Raw genomic sequence first — 19,815 nt, 5'->3', positions numbered from 1 at the left:
ACAAATTGGTTATAACACAATTGCCGAATTTAGACTGTTATTTGGAGAACACAAACTTTCCTTACCTGTATTGGCTATAACACGATTCTGGCCCCGTTAGTTTAAATGGTGTTGGTATTGCACGATTTTCTTATAAAGCGAGATCGCACGGGAACCGAATTATGGCATTATAAGAGAACTACCTGTACCTACTGCTTCTGCGTTCCACTTGACTTGATACACGTGTTTGTTTTCTTAAACTGATGCCAGATTTTTATTTCCATATCCTTTTTAAACTGAACAGGTTCTCAAACTACGAATAATGAAGTTTCAAATTATATTCTCAGAAATAGAATAATGACAATCAGCACACCTATGTTACTTTGCACAGGTGGAGTAGACTGTGTGGCTCTTCAAATCTGTGCCTGTCATTCACTGGAAACAAAACTAATGTTCCACTTTAATTCCACTTTGCCTAACACTCTCTGTAATCCCTTGATCCTCTGAGAAATCAAAAAAATATTTATTTCGCCTTCAATGTATTCAATATTTTCAACAACAGAGCGTGCACCACCCTCTAGCATAGTCATGAGTCACCGCCTGCCATCTTGAAATATTCCTTTTGTTTCTATTCTCTACCTCAGGTCTGTTAACCCCACATGCTACTTATAACCCCAACTCCATGAATCCTTATCTTTTGTATTAACCTTTTGGCGTGCCTTTGGAAACACAATACTATATCTACTGGTTTGCTAATGTTTGCTGTACATTTACATTTTAAGTATAATTATCAAATGCTATATCCCCCCACTGCAAAACCATGGTGACTTTGTCTGATCATACTGTGATCAATGTACCCAAGCACAAACTGCAAATAACCTTCAGTGTAAAATTTATTTTATATCGGGTGAAATGGTGCTAGAGTTGAGGACTGTTTTATTCTTCAGTTACCTATGGCGGGAAGAAAACGCTGAGCAACAAGCATTGGCAGCAAAACGAGAAGAGTTGGAAAAGAAACAGCAGCTTCTTCGAGGTGCGACAGGAAAGGCAAGTCTTGTTATTCATCAGAAGTAAAGCAAACTGTGCAGGAACCTAAAAGGCAGCATGGTGACAGGAGTAGAATTGAGCAATATGGATTGTAATTCATATTTTATTTTGGGTTCAGATTCTCTTTAACTTGTTATAAGCCTGCATTAATTTGGCTTAATGGGGAGTGTTATTATCATTAGATTGAAGCCTCTCGAAGGATAAGTGATACCCTAAGAAAAACCTCACTGCAAGTTCTGCTGCAGAGCATTTGCAATCTTTTGTAATTATGGGTTTGAGTGTGCCCTTTTATCTCATTTGTGGGTCACATTATTTTAAAAACCAATTATAACTGAATATTAATTCATATACAAGGCACTAGTGAGACCACATCTGACATACTCTACGATATCAGTCACCTTCTTTAGGGAAGAATAATGAATGTGTTGAAAATCGTTCAAAGAAGTTGGCCAAACTAATACCTGGAATGGGTGTGTTGTCATATGAAGAAAGATTGGACAAGCTAGGCTTGTGTGTGCTGGAGTTTGGAAAAGTAAGAGGTGACTTGATTGAATTATTTAACATCTTGAGGAGTATTGACAGAAGTGGAGAGGATATTTGCTCTTATGTAAGAATCTTATGTGGGCGGCACGGTGGCACAGTGGTTAGCACTGCTGCCTCACAGCACCAGAGACCCGGGTTCAATTCCCGCCTCAGGCGACTGACTGTGTGGAGTTTGCATGTTCTCCCTGTGTCTGCGTGGGTTTCCTCTGGGTGCTCCGGTTTCCTCCCACAGTTCAAAGATGTGCAGGTCAGGTGAATTGGCCATGCTAAATTGCCCGTAGTGTTAGGTAAGGGATACATGTTGGGGTATGGGTGGGTTGCGCTTCGGCGGGGCGGTGTGGACTTGTTGGGCCGAAGGGCCTGTTTCCACACTGTAAGCAATCTAATCTAATCTAACTAGTGTCACTGTTTAAAAGTGAGGGGTCATCCATTTAAAACAGATGAAGGAAAAATGTTTTCTTACATAGAGGGTCATGACTGTTTGGAATTCTTCATGAAAATGTGGTAGAAATGAGATCTTTGAATATGTGTAAGGTCACGGTGGATAGATTCTTGGTAAATACAAGGTGAGAAGTAAGATGTGAGTGAATTTGAAGTTACAATCAGATTGGCTATATTGCAATTAAAAAGCAGTGCTGGCTTAAGGTCTGATAGACGTACAATTGTTCCTTGTTCATATGTCCATATAAAGAAGTTTGTCTGTTTTATTTTGCTCAAGTTTGAAAATTGGAAGAAACATCTATGAACTGTCTTCCACCCCAAGTTGCATGTTGCTTCCCCCATTTGGCAGGACAGTGAGACAATCTGTTCCCAAGTTGTCAACATTGTTGAAAGGAGTGCAGCAACATAACTTGGCATTGTTTTCTGTCTTTGATTGTTTTTCTATATCTGACTGTAGAAATAATCCCTTCCATTGGTAGAAAAGGACTGTAAGGAGGATGGGCAAACTGACTACTGCACTGTCGTACAAGAGGCCATTCAAGTGGGCAGAGCAAAGGGTTGTAGGGGGCATTGTAATTAAGGGAGCAGACAGTATTCTTTGTAAACAGCATCAAGAGTCCTGCATGAAGTCTTACCTGTCCCGGTGCCAAGGTAAAAGACATCTTAGATCAGCTTGAAAGGATATGGGAGGGGGAGGATCCAGTTGTTATGGTCTATGTTAGGATCATAGTTGGGATATGTTGGGGAATGTCAGGAATTAAAAACAAAATTAAAGACCAGGACCTCAAAGGTGAGGCAAAGGAGAGCCAGTGGGTGTGATCTGTGTGGATTTCCAGAAGCCTTTGCCAAGGAGGCAACCAAATAAGATAAGACCCATGCTGTTAGGATCAAGGCGCTGGCATGGATAGATGATTGGCTGACTGGCAGAAGGCAGAGTTGGAGATAAAGGGATTTTTTTTTAAGATGACAGTCAGTGACTAGTGGAGTGCCGCAGGGATCGATATTGGGACCGCAACTATTCATGTTATGCATTATCCGAACAAAGGAACTGAGGGCACTATTGCAGATGGCACAAAGATAGGTGGGAAGACAGGTGGTGTGAGGAGAAAGGGAGGCTGCAGAAGGACTTGGTAATGCATGGAGTGTGGGCAAAGAAAGGTCAGAGGGAAAGTGTGAAGTTATGCACTTTGATAGGAAGGACAGAAGTGAAGACTATTTTCTAAACAGGGAAAGGCATGAGAAATATGAAGCACAAAGGGACTTGGGAGTCCTAATTCTGAATTCTCTTAAGGTTAACACGCACGTTCAGTTGACAGTTAAGAAGGCAAATCAATGTTGACATTCCCTTCAAGAGGGCTCAAATATAAAAACTGGGATGTATCAGGCTTTGTTCAAACTACATTTGGAATGTTGTATTCAGTTTTAGGCCCAGTATCGAAGGAAGGCTGTCCTGGCCTTGGAGTCCAGGAGAGGTTCATAAGAACGATTGTGGGAATGAAGGGCTTGTCATATTAAGAGCAGTTGAGGGCTCTGGGTCTGTACTTGATGGAGTTTAGAAGGATGAAGGGGGATCTGATTGAATACAGAATACTGAGAGACCTGAATCGAGTGGATATGGAGATGAAATTTCCACGAGTAGGAAAGACTAGGAGAGTATAGCCTCAGTGAAGAGATGACCCTTTGCAACTGAGATAAGGAGGCATTTCTTCAGCTGGAGGATGGTGAATCTGTGAAATTGCTATAGAGGGATGTGGAGACCAAGTCACTCAGTGTCTTTAAGATAAATATAGGTTCTTGGAGATCAAGGATTGTGGGGAGAATGCAAGAGAATGGGGCGAAGGAGCATTTATTCATAAGGGTGGCTCAATGGCTAGCACTACTATTTCACAGCGCCAGGCACCTGGGTTTGATTGCAGACTTGGGTGACTGTGTGGAGTTTGCACATTGTCCTGGTATCTGTGTGAGTTTCCACCAGGTGTTCCAATTTTCTCCCACAGGCCAGAAATGTGTAGGTTAGGTGGCTTGGTCATGCTAAATTGCCTGTAGTGACCAGGGGTGTGCAAGCTAGGTGGCTTAGCCAAGGGAAATGCAGGGATCGGATAGGTGGTTGGGTCTGAGTGGAATGCTCTTTGGAGGGTTAGTGTGGACTGTATGGGCCAAATGGTCTGCTTCCACATTAGGGATTCTATGATCAAATGGCAGAGCAGACTGGAAGGATTGAATGGCTTAATTTTGCCCCTCTGTCTTTTGATCTTGTGGCCTGCCTTCAATTGTATGGTCAGTTGTGAAAAGTCCATGCATAGATATTTAAAGTTGAAAATCCCTATTTTTCTATGACATGTCCTTCAGAGTAATTTTCTGGATTCCCTTAAATGGTTTAAAAATGAGCTGGTGCTGCATTGTTATATTTTCTAAGCCTACTCTACTAAGGACTGTTTTTTTTGTTTGCAGGCCATTTTGAATGGTATTGATAGTATAAACAAAGTATTGGAGCACTTTGGTCGTAAAGGCATCAACACACATGTAATAAATGGATATCACGGGATTGTAATGAATAACTTTGAATGTGATCCAGCCTTTTACACTTGCGTGGAAGTCACTGCTGGAAACCGGTAGGCAGCTTTTATGCCGTAAGGATTAAACTGATTTTGTTTTAATTGGAGAATGAAATATTGATGTATATTAAAAGTACACAATGTATTATGAAACAGTACTTGCAAGTATTTTTAAATTCGTCCATGGGATGAGGGTGTTGCTGGCTCGGCCAGCATTTATTGCTCATGCCAAATTGCCCAGAGGGCAATTAAGAGTTAACCACATTGCTGTGGGTCTGGAGTCACAAGTCAGGTATGATGGCAGTTTCTTTAAAGGCCATTAATGAAGCAGATGGGTTTTTCCAACAGTCGACAGTGGATTCCTAGTCATCATAGATTCTTTATTCCAGATATTTATTGAATTCAGATTCCACCACCTGCCGTGGCAGGATTGAAACACGGTTCCCCAGAACATTACCTGGGTCTCTGGATTAAAAGTTCAGCACTAATACCACTAGGCCATTGCCTCTCCTAAAGCATGTCATAGTTTAATGATTTGGAGAATAGTGATTCTTCAGCTTTGAAATGGTTATAATATCTTTATTTGCTCCTGACATGCCTTGTATCAACAATAATAGATGCTGTTTTGATACCAATTGTTGCTATTCTGTTATATTCCACATAATAGTCAGCAATGTAATTAAGTATTTAATGGATCCCGCACTGTAACAATAATCTTTAGGAATGTATAGCACAGGATAACGGAACCTCCAGTGGCTTACCTGATGGGTGTTGAAGTTTTTAAAAAATATTGTCCTGTATTCCTGTATATGTGCTTAATTTCCTCTTGCATTGAGACACTTCAGTACCTTGCAATATAGCGTGCAACACTACATTTGTTGGGAGAGATAACTAATATTTGTTTGTATGTTTTGTTTTTTAGACTCTTTTATCATATTGTGGAATCTGATGAAGTTAGTACAAAGATTTTGATGGAATTTAATAAACAAAACTTTCCTGGCGAAGTCACTTTCCTTCCACTCAACAAATTGGATGTGCGAGATACAGCTTATCCTGAAACCAATGTATGTTAACTTCTCTACCTTCTTTACTATTCACTCCATTCCACAATCAACATGGTTGATCTGATTGAAATGCTCCTAAAATGTGTTTCACTCATTCTAATATTAAATAAGTATTGTACACACGCAACTTGCAATTCATTCAAAAAGTCTCTCTCAACCATTTTTAATCATGAATTGTGTTCCAAAATCCTTATTTAATTAATGTGGTCTTTATAATTGGTAAATAAACGTCAGTGACTGTGTTTTTATACTTCCTTCTTTTTGTTTTCACTTTAATAGTAATTCTAATTTGTGAATTTCACTTTTCAGGATGCCATTCCTATGATAAGTAAACTTAGATATATACAGAGGTTTGATAAAGCTTATAAGCATGTGTTTGGAAAAACATTAATCTGTCGAAGTATGGAGGTATCCACTCAGCTAGCCAGAGCATTTAATATGGATTGCATAACTTTGGAAGGTATGTATAAAGTAACTCCAATAGGGGATTTTGTGCACTATATTTTTAATTGTTTAAATAGTGTTATCAAGCTTTTGACATGCATATAATTTCAAAAGCTTTTCTGTTATAAAATTTCATCGGTTTTAATTTGTAGCTTACATTGTTAGGTGTAACATTTGGTGGTAATTGCATTGCAAATCCAACTTTGAACTAGAATTATTAAAATTGAGCCATTATATATTTGAAACGGCTTAAAGCACAGGGTGACATGAATAATAGTGTCTGTGGGGATTGGGGTTGTGTGTGATGGGGCCAGGGTTGGAGAGAGAATATTTATTGCAGCTACTTGAGGGTTAATGGGTTAAAATGCTGTGTTCTGCATTTTTAGATTATAGTTGAAATATTTAATTGGCCCTTTAATCAGAATTAGTATCACTTTTGATATTTTTCTAATCAACCTGTTCAGAGATGTTATTGCACACCTCTGGAGCAGGTGGGGCTTGAACCTGTGCCTCCAGACGTCAAGGTAACAGCACTGTCACTGTGCCACAAGAGCCCTTAATATTTATTTTATAACTTTCTGTCATAGTTTATTATACCAATGTCATTATGCAACTTCATTCTTATAGAGAATAGATTGTCTTCAGTTGTGTGACATTTTGTCATTGCTAACAACTTTGTGCAATTGGATTGTTGTCTCGAAGATATCCTGAGTGTCACAATATTGTGAATTAACTAATAAAACCTTTTTATTAACTGTTTGAGATCATTATTATTTCATTATTTCAAAAAAGTTAACATAACAAGATGATCTCTGTGTTCAGTCATTGTCGTATTCGAATTGATGATTGTTCAGATGAAAAGAATTTACCAGACTGAGGTCATCACTTGCATATATAAAATTTATTATTAAGTCTGCACTTTATTAATCCATGTGAACATTTTTTCTGGATTACTTTGCTAGCATTTGTTTTAATGCCTTTTGGTTACACAAATTGTAATTTAGTTATAAGCCTGTAGCTAAACTTTAATTTTCCTCCACTTAACTGTATAGATATTAACTAGTCATGGTGAACCAATGATCTGGTACCCACATTACATTACAATAGTGCTGAAATAATTCATTCAAACGTCCATGCTATAGTAGTACTTATCAGTTAAATGTTAGGATTATTGGCAGAACCGTGATGATTTTCTTGGACAAATTGAAAATTCAGATACCATGTTCTTTATTGTTTTATTGAAAATATTAACATATGATCTATTAAACAATCATGTTGCAGTGTTTCATCTGAATCGGCACACAGAATCATGGAGTACCAGTTTGCACCAGAAATAATTCTAATCTGCACTAGTTTCACTTTCTAACACTGTGCCGTAGCCTTGAATATTATAACATTTTGAGTGCCCATTTGAGTACCTTTTCAAGATTGAGATTTCCTGCCTATGAACTGTCTAAGGTAGTATATTCTAGGTTCCTACCGCACTCTGGCTGAAAAAGAATTTACCTCAAATCCCCTCTAAGCCTCCTGTTTTCACTTTAAAATTATGCCCCTTGTTCACCTTTCAACAAAGGAGAACCACTTTCTATCCATTATGTCCATGCCCCTCATAATCTTCTACATCTCAATCAAGATCAGAAATTGGCCAGCTGAAAGAAAACAGAGGGTGGTGGTTGATGGGAAATGTTCATCCTGGAGTTCAGTTACTAGTGGTGTACTGCAAGAATCAGTTTGTCATTTTTATAAATGACCTCGATGAGTGCGTAGAAGGATGGGTTAGTAAATTTGCGGATGACACTAAGGTTGGTACAGTTGTGAATAGTGCTGAAGGATGTTGTAAATTGCAGAGGGCTATAGATAAGCTGCAGAGCTGGGCTGAGAGGTGGCAAATGGAGTTTAATGCAGAAAAGTGTGAGGTGATTCACTTTGGAAGGAGCAACAGGAATGCAGAGTACTGGGCTAACGGTAAGATTCTTGGTAGTGTAGAAGAGCAGAGAGATCTCTGTGTACATATACATAGATCCCTGAAAGTTGCCACCCAGGTTGAAAGGGCTATTAAGACGGCATATGGTGTGTTAGCTTTAATCGGTAGAGGGATTGAGTTTCGGAGCCATGAGGTCATGCTGCAGCTGTACAAAACTCTGATGCATTTGCATGTGGAGTATTCCATACAGTTCTGGTCACTGCGTTATAGGAAGGATGTGGAAGCTTTGGAAAGGGTTCAGAGGAGATATACTAGGATTTTGCATGGTATGGAGGGACAGTCTTAGTGGAAAGGCTGAGGGACTTGAGGCTGTTTTCTTTAGAAGAAGGTTGAGAGGTGACTTATTTGAGACATACAAGATAATCAGAATTAGATGGGGTGGGCAGTGGGAGCTTTTTTCTTCGGATGGTGATGGCTAGCCCGAGGGGACATAGATTTAGGACAGATGTCAGAGTTCGTTTCTTTACTCAGTAGTAGGGACGTGGAACGCACTGCCTTTAACAGTAGTAGACTTGCCAACTTTAAGGGAATTTAAATGGGCATTTGATAAACCTATGGATGAAAATGGAATAGTATAGTTTAGATGGACTTCAGATTGGTTCCACAGATTGGCACAACCTTGAGGGCTGAGACCCTGTACTGCGCTGTAATGTTCTATGTTCAAGAAAACAATCTCTGCTTATAAGCTCTCTTCATAGCTGAGCTGTTCCATCCCAGGCAACATCCTGGTGAATCTCCTCTACACTCCCTCCAGTGCATTCACACCATTTGGCACTCCCTTGTCTTGCTACATCTTCCAAAGTGCATCACTATGCTGTTATTGGGGTTAAATTCTATCTACCTCTGACCTGGCCATCTAACCAAGCAGTCAATATTCTCTTGTAACCTAGGTGGTTATTCCACTTAGTCTTTGCAAGTAGCACAAAATGGGCTTGCAGCAAATATTTAGAAAATAGGGCACAAATATAGAAAACTCATTGTGCAGGTTTCTTTTCTGTGTATTTTTGGACATTTCAAATAAAAGTATAGAGTATTTCTGCAACTTCACAAAATTCGGAACTAAACTGTCCATAACCCCTATACAGCCTAATTTGTTCTTTACTCTTTAACCTAAAAAGTACTCAAACTGCTCGTGAGCTGAAGTAACACATTGTTTGAAATCTGCCACGAGCGATTTGCTGATACATTATCTAAAGTGTACAGACTTCCTGTTGTTTCATTCTTAGTTCCTATGTTGTAATTTTGCTGTTAATAATTTGTTCTAGACTTGGATGTTTATATTTAAGTTGTAAAAGCATATTTGTTTTAAAATCAATAACTCAGGAGCTAACTGGCACTAAACACCATGGCATTGCCATTTTTCCATGTCCACAGACAAAATGCACAGATATATTCATGATGTGGAGGAGTCTGTGTTGGACTGGGGTGTACAAAGTTAAAAGTCATACAACACCAGATTTTTGTCCACCAGGTTTATTTGGAAGCACTAGCTTTCAGAGCACTGCTCCTTCATCGGGTGGTCGTGGAGTATAAGATCATAAGACAGAATTTATAGCAAAAGATTACAGTGTGGTGTAACTAAAATGATATATTGAACAAACCTAGATTGTTAAGTCGTTCATCTTTTAGAATGGGTTGCAGCTTTTGGTTCATTAATATGTAAATCCCAGGACGACTTTTAAGTCACATTCTTGAGATAATTTAAGGTTTTATAACAAAAGGTGACATCTCAGCTCAGACAGTGATTAAAGGTGTGAGGTTAGAGCCTATCTGTACCCCATTCTTGAAATAGACTGATTCTGTCTCCAAAGTGGAATTGACAAAATATTACATGTATTGTCTGCCTGCAGATTGTGCATTTTTTGAGCAAAATAGAATGTATCTGCAAATATAATTCTTCAGTCATCCACTAGACCTATGTGTGTACATGCATGCATGAGAGAGAATGTGTTTGTCTGTGTGAGGGTGTAATGGAGTATAAGCCTGTGAGAGGGTGTGTGCATGGAAGGGGGTTGTGTTTATATGAGAGAGGGTCTGTGTGAGTGTGAGAGTATGTAACAGTGTGTGTATGAGAGAGTGTATACTGTAGTGAGGTCACCTGTAGTATGACATGAATGAAAGATCCCGGTTGAGGCCATCCTCATGAATACCAAGCTTGGCTATCAGCCTCTGCTCGGCCATGCAAAGTGACTGAGAAGAGGCTGATAGCCAAGCTTGGTATTCATGAGGATGGCCTCAACCGGGATCTTTCATTCATGTCACGCTACAGGTGACCTCACTACACTATACACACTCTCATACACACACTGTTACATACTCACATGCTGCCTCTCTCATGTACACCCACCCCCCCATGCACACACCCTCACACAGGCAAACACGTTCTTTTTTTTAATAGGAAGGACTCCACCTAATGGAGATTTGACCCCCTCCGCAATTCCCATTGTTGCAGTTTTCCAGGGCTGCTTGATCCTACATTTTCTGATGTGCTGCTTTGATGTTGAAGGCAGTCACCCTCGCTTGAAACTTTGATCTGGCTTTGATTTTAGCTGAAGTTCTTCGTCCGAATATCCTGCGATACTCCAGTGTTTTCAGATGCTGGCTAAGTTACTCCATGCCTTCATGACTGACTCCATGACTGACTGTCTTCATCCATAAGCAAAATGGAGAAACAAAAATTGGGAAGTAGAATAGCCAAAAGAGATAACGAATACCAGTCCAGCAAAAGGAGTGGGATAGAATTGTATAATCCAAGTGAGTGAGAGAAAGCCAGATGAGACTGAGAGTTTAAAGAGAAGATTAAGGAAGAGAAATGGTGCAGGTGATAAAGAATTCCTAATCTTGGGATGGACCAAAATGCTTCACAAACACATTTTCTTTTGAAGTGCCATTACTGTTATGTGGGAAACACTTAAGTGAATTTATGTCAGGTCCCAAAAACTGGAGATGAAATAAATGCTAGTTGTCAAGTTCTTTTAGTGGTATTGATTGAAGAGATTGTTGAATAGTACTCCCAGCACTTTGAATTGTAAACCCAAAGAGGCTGTCAGAGTTATAAATATGTTTTAAAATTTCATTTGGTAGGCAGTATCTCTGATAATGTAACATTTACTTAGCATTGCACTGAATGATCAGCCTGGGTAATGGGAAGGAGAAGCAACTGCACAGGCTATTGAGTTGTACTTTTTGACACACAGTGAGCAGCATTGTAGGAGATTATATATGATGCCAGATTACATTATAACTAATCTGTGCATTTGAGGTAATTGTATCCTAGTCTTGAAGTTTTCATATTTGGTCTTGTAAAACCTCTTGCATAAAATACAGCATCCCACATTCTTGTTCATGTTCATTTCATTCTGTGTTATAGAGTCAAACAGCATGGAAACAGACGCTTCGGTCAACTCATCCATGCTGACCAGACATGCCAATCTAACCTAGATCTATTTGCCAGCATTTGGCCCATATCTGCCGAAACCCTTCCTGTTCATATACCCATCCGGATGCCTTTTAAGTGTTGTAACTTTACCTGCCTCCACCACTTCCTGTGTCAGCTTGTTTCATAAATATACCAATCTCTACTTTAAAAAAATTGCCCCTCAGATCTTTTTAAAATCTTTCCCTTATGTCTTCTAGTTTTGGATTCTTGCACCTGAGGAAAAAGATCGTGGCTTTCACCCTATCCGTGCCCCTCATGATTTTATAAACCTCTGTAGGATCACCCCTCAGTCTCCGAAGCTCCAAAGAAAAAAGTCTCAGCCTGTTTCAGCCTCGCCCAAAAGCTCAACCCTTTGGTCCTTGTAAATCTTGTCTGCACCCTTTCAAGTTTAGCATCCTTTCTGTAGAAGGCCATTTTGACCTTTAGATGTAATATTGCATTGAATTGTGCAATTCAAAGTGAAGAATGTTAATATGAATGATATATGTTAATGAAATAATCTCAAACCCGATACTTTCAAGGTGTATAACATATTCATTTTTCAAATTAATTTGTTCTGCTAATTCAGTGTTAGAATGTAAACCCAAGAACCCACTTCAGAAATTGATAGTGGTGACTTAGAAAAATGAATACTGAATGACATTGGCTCTTGTTATTTCACTGATTTTAATATTTATTTTAAACACCTGATTTTGGATGTAATGAAGAAATAATATTTTGAGAACAATCTTCTTGGGAGGTTAGTCAGCTTTGTAACCAATAATGATGTTTCTGTTAAATTATTGTGCTCATTGCATGGGTCAGTTCTGACTCAGTGATGTGTAATAGTGTAGGCTTCAATAACTGAAGTGAGATCAGTACTCTGAAGTTTTTTTGTATGCGGTGTCCACACGCTGGATTTTTGCAATTTCAATTACTGTACAATATAAAGTGTGATGATACCATTGTTACGGGAATACCTGGATATACAATTCCCTTGGCCATGGATATGAAGGTGAGATTTTACCTCTGTACAGAAGAAAGAGCTTAGCTGATCAGTGTGTGGAAGAAGCAGGCTGACTCATCCACGGTTAAGATGAGGGGCTTTATGTGAATTTTCTCTTTGGCTCAGATGACGTAATTTTCTTCCAATCAAATTGATGTCTTCAGATCTGTTTATCATTGTCAAAGTGTGCTAGTCTTTTGATTTTTTTTTGTTTTAACTTTGACATAATTAGAAGTATAAAATGGTGTAAAGTAGTCATCTTTTCCCACATTCACTTTGTCACATCTGTTCAACTGAAATTGCTGTGTGTCGTCTTCGAATTTTCAGCTGTGATACTGATTTAGTTTACACTGCATTTCATTACATTTTAATATGAATCTGTTTCTTAGGTATCCACTTATGTTTTTCTAACATCATTGTTTTTCAGTGATTAAAATAACTAAGTTTGATATTTTAACAGCTGAAACCATTCATTCTTGTTCAGCAATGTATAAAATGGACCATTTTATAATCAACAAAGAGCCAGAGGCTTTGAAACCTGTTTTGATGTAATAGTTATGTATCCATCATAACATTTCATGTTGTAATTTTATTCATGATAACTATTCTAATGGTATCGGTGTCTTAACATCTGACCTGGTTCTGAGAGTTGAGTATGTATTATTGTCCTTGAGAGGGAAAGATAAAGGAAATATTTTCTGCAAATAAATGTTAGATGATTTTGAATCATCGGGTTTTATAATACTGCTTCTCCGTAGATATTGGGATAAATTTTCAGCTGTTAGGGCATCAGACTAGTGCTGCAGACAGGCTGGTTGTCATAGAAAACCCTTAATCTGAATGGAAGTTACAATTGAAACTCCTGTAACAGACAGTTTGTTCAAAATCAAATTTACTCATTCAAATTAAAATTTATTTCACTTGCTTCCTAACTCTATTTCATTCATATAAATACAATTTTCTTCCTCTTCACTCCCCTCAACCCGCATATTTGGTTTCTTGGGTTTGATATTCTCATGCATTTGTTGCAAATGGCTTGATGTTTTAACTCCCCATTTCTTTTTGTCCAACTATTTCACCCTGTAGTGTAGCCGTCTGCTCCATCTCTACTTGAAGTGCTAGAAAATTTGCCTCTTTTGAGGTTCCCCAAAGATAAAAGCATCCTGTGCAGCATGACCACGTGAATAGTAATATACTTTAGTTTATTGGTAGCATTTGGAAAGTTGCTTTTCCATCACCTAAGATCCTGGTGTAGATGTTCTGCAGGCATGCTTATGATTAGATGGGTATCTTTGAGGAAAATACCATGGACATTGCTGACCATACATTCCAGTATATGAGATACCCCTTTGGTGTTTCAGCAGTGGCAGTCTCCATTTTTTTCTATCTCTGTTGGTATCACGTGGAAGTGATATCTTTTTGCTGTCTCTGTCAATATCACATGGCAAACAAACATTTATGTTGCATGTGAGGAAAGTGCTGATTGGTTGCCAAGTGAACTTTGGTAACTACAACAGAAACTGTCTCTAAAAGAAATGTAGATTTTATATCTATACTATAGATTTATATTTTATTTGCAGTGTTGTCTGCCATTCTTCCCTTCTGACTAATTTAAGTTAGCTGTCTTCAATATTAATCTTATGCACATGATTTGGTTAAAAACACCTTTATCATGCACTATTACAATTCAAGTGGATTCTGCCTTTCTGAGGCTGATTGCTTTTTCAATGGGCCACAAGGCCACATTTTATGTGGCACTGGGGTTACCCCTGTCACCCTCGGTGAATATGTTAATGCCAAGCTATTCTGGTGGATTGCCCTGCAGCCAAATGGCCCTTAATAAGGTCACTAATTGTCTTCAGTGAGACAGGCACCCTCATCTGGGGTACCAGTCACACTTCTGCCAGCAATCAGTGGCTAGCAGCACAATGAGCAGTGACTACTGCTAGGATACATCTAGGCTCCAGTGGAAATTACAACCAGACTTTGAGAGTGGAATGGTTATAGTTATCCAGAGACACGAGGACAGGGAAGGAGGGTGAACAGAGCGGTGAGGAGTGAAAGCTTATAGGTAGGGGGAGCCTCCATGTGGTAGGAGCGGATGCTGAAAAGGAGATATCCCTTCCCTTTCCTATCCGTAATCAGATGGGTGAGGCCTGCCTGACTGGCTTTCAACTTGCCTCTGCCCTCCACTTATCATGTTGAAATTGTGACAGAGCAGTTGGAAGCTCTTGTCATTAATTGGTCACTTAAGAGTCTCAATTAACCAAAGGTTGGGTGGACTGCCATGTAAGATTGCCATGGAGTGGCAGCTGGCAGAAAGGCTGCCATGATATGCCCAGTTTTACACTACTCAGCTGCCTGCTAACCTGCTCCAAGGATTGTAAAACTTTGTGTTGTATATTTATTTGTGGATTAATGCAGTTCCTGTCCGATGTTGTATTGTAAGAGTTGTGACGTACTGTTGATGTTTTTCAGTGGTCATAGATGTTGTTCTGTTTCTCCTAGGTGACCAGGTCAGTCATCGAGGTGCATTAACTGGTGGCTATTATGACACTAGAAAATCAAGACTTGAGCTTCAGAAGGATGCCCGAAAAGCAGAGGAAGAATTATCTGAGTTGGAAGCAAAGCTGAATGAAAACCTCCGTCGAAACATTGAGAATATCCTTCAAAACTTCTATGTTACTTTATTCTTTAAAGTTTAAGGGAAGTGTTAGCAATAGAGACTTATGTCTGTAAATATTCTGTGGTTTTACACATTGAATTGTCATCCTGAAAGTACTTCCTGTAGTGGTGATGGCTGTAGATTCGGTATAACTTCGAAGTGGGAATTGGATAAATATTTGAAGGCAAAATATTTGCAGGGCTGTGTGGAAAGAATAGGAAAGTGGAACTTGTTGGACAGTTCTGACAAAGAGCTGGTCTAGGCCACGATAAACCAGATTAGATTAGATTACTTACAGTGCGGAAACAGACCCTTTGGCCCAACAAGTCCACCCGACCCGCCGAAGCACATACCCCTACATTTACCCCTTCACCTAACACTATGGGCAATTTAGCATGGCCAATTTACCTGACCGTGGGAGGAAACTGGAGCACCCAGAGGAAACCCACACAGACACGGGGAGAATGTGCAAACTCCACACATTCGTGGCCTGAGGCGGGAATTGAGCCTGGGTCTCTGGCGCTGTGAGGCAGCAGTGCTAACCACTGTGCCACCGTGCCGCCCACCAAATAGCCTCCTTTGCTCTATGTTCTAAAGATCTGTGTGTAAATTTGTGACATTAATACATAAATGAAGAACGCATCCATTTTTGTTTTAACTTACCGTACATATAGAGTTGTTTGTGTAGACTTAGTTCTGAAAATAATTTTTAGTTGTTGTATTCTGTTCATGTATGTGTCCAAAACACCCAAACGTTCAGATACTTGAGTATAATGATTTTATTACTACTGTTTATCATTTTGTTCTCAAAGGCACTGCTTGATCCTGTGAAATGAATTTATTTTACTTAGAAAATTAATTTAAAAAAATTTCTTTGGTCATGCTTTTAAATATTTAAAAGGTGTCCGGACTAGAGTAGAAATTCATGGCTTTATTCTGTAGCAGATAATTTGTTTTTGCCAATTTCATTTTTACAGGGTGGTCTTTTGAGTAGGGTGAGGGTGGGAAGGAAAACAAAAAGATATTTATTCACCTTGGTTTTCAGTGACATTTCACTGCTGGTGTTCTTGAAAATATATTGTGTGAAGAGACTTTTTTTTTATCATTCATCAAAACTGGACTCCAAAAAGGAGTGAGTCAGTATGTGATAAATTATTATGGCCTTTGCTTTTCTAGTGATAGTAATGAGTACACAAGACTTTTCAGATCCACATGATTCATTTTAAATTAGTGTCTTCAACTTAGGACAAACAGAGTGTAGATATGACACAATACTCTGCGAAGCACAATACGGTTTCTCTAAATAATAGTAATTGGCTTTGTGGATGTTTGAGCTAATGAGATGTACAATTCAGAAAATGATTCTTTAAATCAAGCATGTAAATGTAAGTAGGAGAAAGTGAGGACTGCAGATGCTGGAGATCAGAGCTGAAAAATGTGTTGCTGGAAAAGCACAGCAGGTCAGGCAGTATCCAAGGAGCAGGAGATTCGACGTATCGGGCATATGAAGAAGGGCTTATGCCCAAAACGTCGATTCCCCTGCTCCCTGGATGCTGCCTGACCTGCTGCGCTTTTCCAGCAACACATTTTTCAGCATGTAAATGTAAGTGATTATTTTAATTCTGAGCAAGTTTACGTGTAGAGAACCCTAATTTGCTTTAAAAAGAAAAGGAGGTTGCTTGTATTGCATTACATAACTACTCTGGAAAGCATGTCAATATATGTAATTTTAAAAAAATAATTAAGAGATTATCCACTTGAGCATCCTCAGTCAGATAACCATACTGTGTATTTTTTATGAGAATTAGTTACTTTGGGAGCTAAACACTACTTTCAATATTCTCTGAAAGCTGAAGTTAATGTGTGACATACCTTTTCATAGGGGTTTTGTAAAAAAAAAAGTTCTGATGCTCTGCAACTACCTCTCTACTTGAGTCTGTGCACTTTCTACTTGTCAGTCCTAAATCTTGATGCTATTTGTGACTGCTGATCTGCTGAGAATGTGATACTTTGATCTTGCCCTTATACTGACAAATACTGAGATAAATAAAAGGTGAAAGTCATAGAACAAAGAGGACCACAAAATATTAGGAAGTTGCTTGAACTAACTTTTGTTTATACTTTGCATGTCATACAACATGGAAACAGACCCTTTGGTCTAACCAGTCCTTGCTGACCATAATCCCATAATCCCAAACTAAACTAGTCCCACCTGCCTGCTCTTGGCCCTTGTCCCTCCAAACCTTTCCTATTCACATGTCTTTTAGACTTGTTTAACTTCTGATTTTAGAATGAAAAAAAAACCTCAGCCGTTTACTGGAGACGCTGTAAAGCTCATTCTTAAACAATCCTTTTAAAAATAATCTTTTTTAATTTGGTTTTTGTTTTTTTTTAATGTTGATGAAACAGTATCTTAAAAGTTATGAAAAGATAGTTAAATTTTTAAAATATTAAGTCTTAGTAATGTTTTTAAGTGTTTGTGTGTTGTCATGGAAAAGTGACCAGTCCATCCTTGTTCATGTTTGCATATTAAGAATCTTAAAAGACCAAGAGATACATTTCATGGATCAACATATATTTAAATTTTTTATATAACTAAAAATCTACGGATGGTATGTACAAGATTTTGTTCTGAAATTGCAAAAGTATTGTTCCTTAGCACAGTGTACAGATTAATAATGAAATTGACCAATTGATGAACCAAATGCAGCAGATTGAAACACAGCAGAGAAAGTTTAAAGCATCACGAGATAGCATTCTATCAGAAATGAAGATGTTGAAGGAGAAGAGGCAGCAGTCTGAGAAAACCTTCATGCCCAAGGTAACAGTTCAGTTGATGCTTTGCAAAACTGATAACATCTAAATCAGCATTGGTTTCAACTGAGCCAAGATCACCACCTGATTTGCAGCTGACTGCAGCCAGAAATTAAAATAATTAAAATTAAAACCGAGATTCAGTAAGGCTGCCAGCTGATAAGGCCCATCTTCACTGGATTTCATTGCCAACCTGCAGAAATCCCAGTCAGATCCAAGGTGGTAGAGGGTGTAGATTTGTAAAGTACTTTTGAAGGAATGTTGCACCTTGTAGATCATTATAGTTCAGTAGTTCTGAAATGATTTTCTAAGTAGAGAATGGCAGAATCCCCCTTGTCTGGTGTGATATAAGCGATGTTGGGAAAGTGCAATGGTTCTGAAAAAATTGGTCTCTATGTCAAGAAAAAGTTCTAACCTTCCCCACCCCAACCTTAAATGGTGACTTCAAAATCTTGCCATTGAGCATGACTACCTTCAGTATTTGCATGTCATTCAAGCTCCAACTCTCAGTATTTGTTCGCCTTCCAATTCTGCTCTCTTTCCCTGGAAAAGTAGATGGGACAATTCCTGGTGTAAATCAGAGCAGGTACCAAACAGTTGCAGCTTGTTAAATACTTGGCCTAGTCATTATGCAGCTGCTTCTGTGCAACGTTATATCTACATGTTTGTGGCCACCATCCTCCATGATACTTTGTCACTGCAAGTAGGCATTGGCAAGCCATTAGCCTCACCACATCATTATGCCTGTTGTCATCCCAACTCAGCCACCACTTCAGCCCATTGGAGCTTAGATGCCTGTGACTTGCATACTTTTGCCAGGTTACTTTGCCCACAGGGGCATTCATGCATCATGATGCATCTGATAGTTCTTGGCTTGCTTTCTTGCTGTTCACTTACTTGACACTTTTTTGGAACTGCTAGCTGTTGCACGTAGTGCTTTCTCAATACGTACTCAGTAATTTAACCACTGACATGAGATCTGTGTGGTTCACAATGTTTTCTTAGCTCACGGGGCCTGTAGTGCTTAGTTACAAGCTGCCAGTGTCTTGCAGTACAGTGGGTCAGGCATGCAGCTTTTGACAGTGGGGAGTGTGAAGAGTAAAATATGTTGTGCCAGTCAAGTGGGGGAGTAGTCCTTAGTGAGTTGAAGGGGCCTGCTGTTACAATTAGTCAAGAAGCTTGTCTGATTACACTCAAAGAATTTGGCAATGGTCAGTGAGGATCTGTATCTTCAAAATCCAGGGATTGGGCCATGTCGGTACTGCAGATCAATGAAAACAGTCCAGAGTTGGAAGCTGTTGGTTTAGAATACTTTTGAAGCATCAGTTTGGGAGGTTTGCTGATTTGTTTCCTGCAGTGAGATAGCGAGGGATCAGTCATGAGGGAAGATCGATTTGGTAGTGATATTTAAGCAGGAGAGATTATAAGGTCGGTACTCCTAGTGAGTAAAAAGCAAAGAGCTTGAACGGTTAGCAGTTTGGGAAGGTGAGGTAGCTGAGCTGTTGAGTGAACATAATGCAGGCAGTAGTGAGAGTTCCTAGTCTGTCAACCTTGGTGAGAGGCAGAGTTAGAGCAAATGGTTGCCCTGAGAGTAAGGTACCAGGAGAAGATGGTGGCACTTAGCCTTGCAGAGCTTCCAGCACAGCTGGGGGTCCTGCTTCACGAGGGGCACAGCACTGACATCACTGCAGGCCCGCGTGGCCTCCTGTGCAGTCAGCTGGAAAAGTAACTGCCCTGTCTTTCAAGACTGCTGGGTATCTGTCCATGAAATGAAGAGCAAACTTTCAATTCCCATGGATCATGTCCTGAACATAAAGGTCCAAGCACCACAGTGTGAACAGTTGTTCCAGGCTTG

The 19,815-nt window shown here is 39.3% G+C and overlaps 1 protein-coding gene across 1 annotated transcript in view; it reads left to right on the top strand.

The window, feature by feature from the left end:
• Window positions 1-19,815, top strand: part of smc3 (structural maintenance of chromosomes 3) — a 126,833-nt gene that overhangs the window by 71,515 nt on the left and 35,503 nt on the right. The window contains exons 15-20 of the mRNA XM_087998711.1: window positions 927-1,026; window positions 4,462-4,622; window positions 5,488-5,629; window positions 5,939-6,089; window positions 14,990-15,143; window positions 17,817-17,967. Of these exons, the coding sequence (XP_087854837.1) occupies window positions 927-1,026; window positions 4,462-4,622; window positions 5,488-5,629; window positions 5,939-6,089; window positions 14,990-15,143; window positions 17,817-17,967 (859 nt within the window). The remainder of the gene's footprint in view (window positions 1-926; window positions 1,027-4,461; window positions 4,623-5,487; window positions 5,630-5,938; window positions 6,090-14,989; window positions 15,144-17,816; window positions 17,968-19,815) is intronic.

The sequence above is a fragment of the Chiloscyllium plagiosum genome, unplaced genomic scaffold (assembly GCF_037043375.1).
Source record: "Chiloscyllium plagiosum isolate Xiang-an unplaced genomic scaffold, Cpla_swu_hap1 HiC_scaffold_22, whole genome shotgun sequence".
Taxonomy (NCBI): domain Eukaryota; kingdom Metazoa; phylum Chordata; class Chondrichthyes; order Orectolobiformes; family Hemiscylliidae; genus Chiloscyllium; species Chiloscyllium plagiosum.
This window is presented reverse-complemented; position numbering and strand designations above follow the sequence as displayed.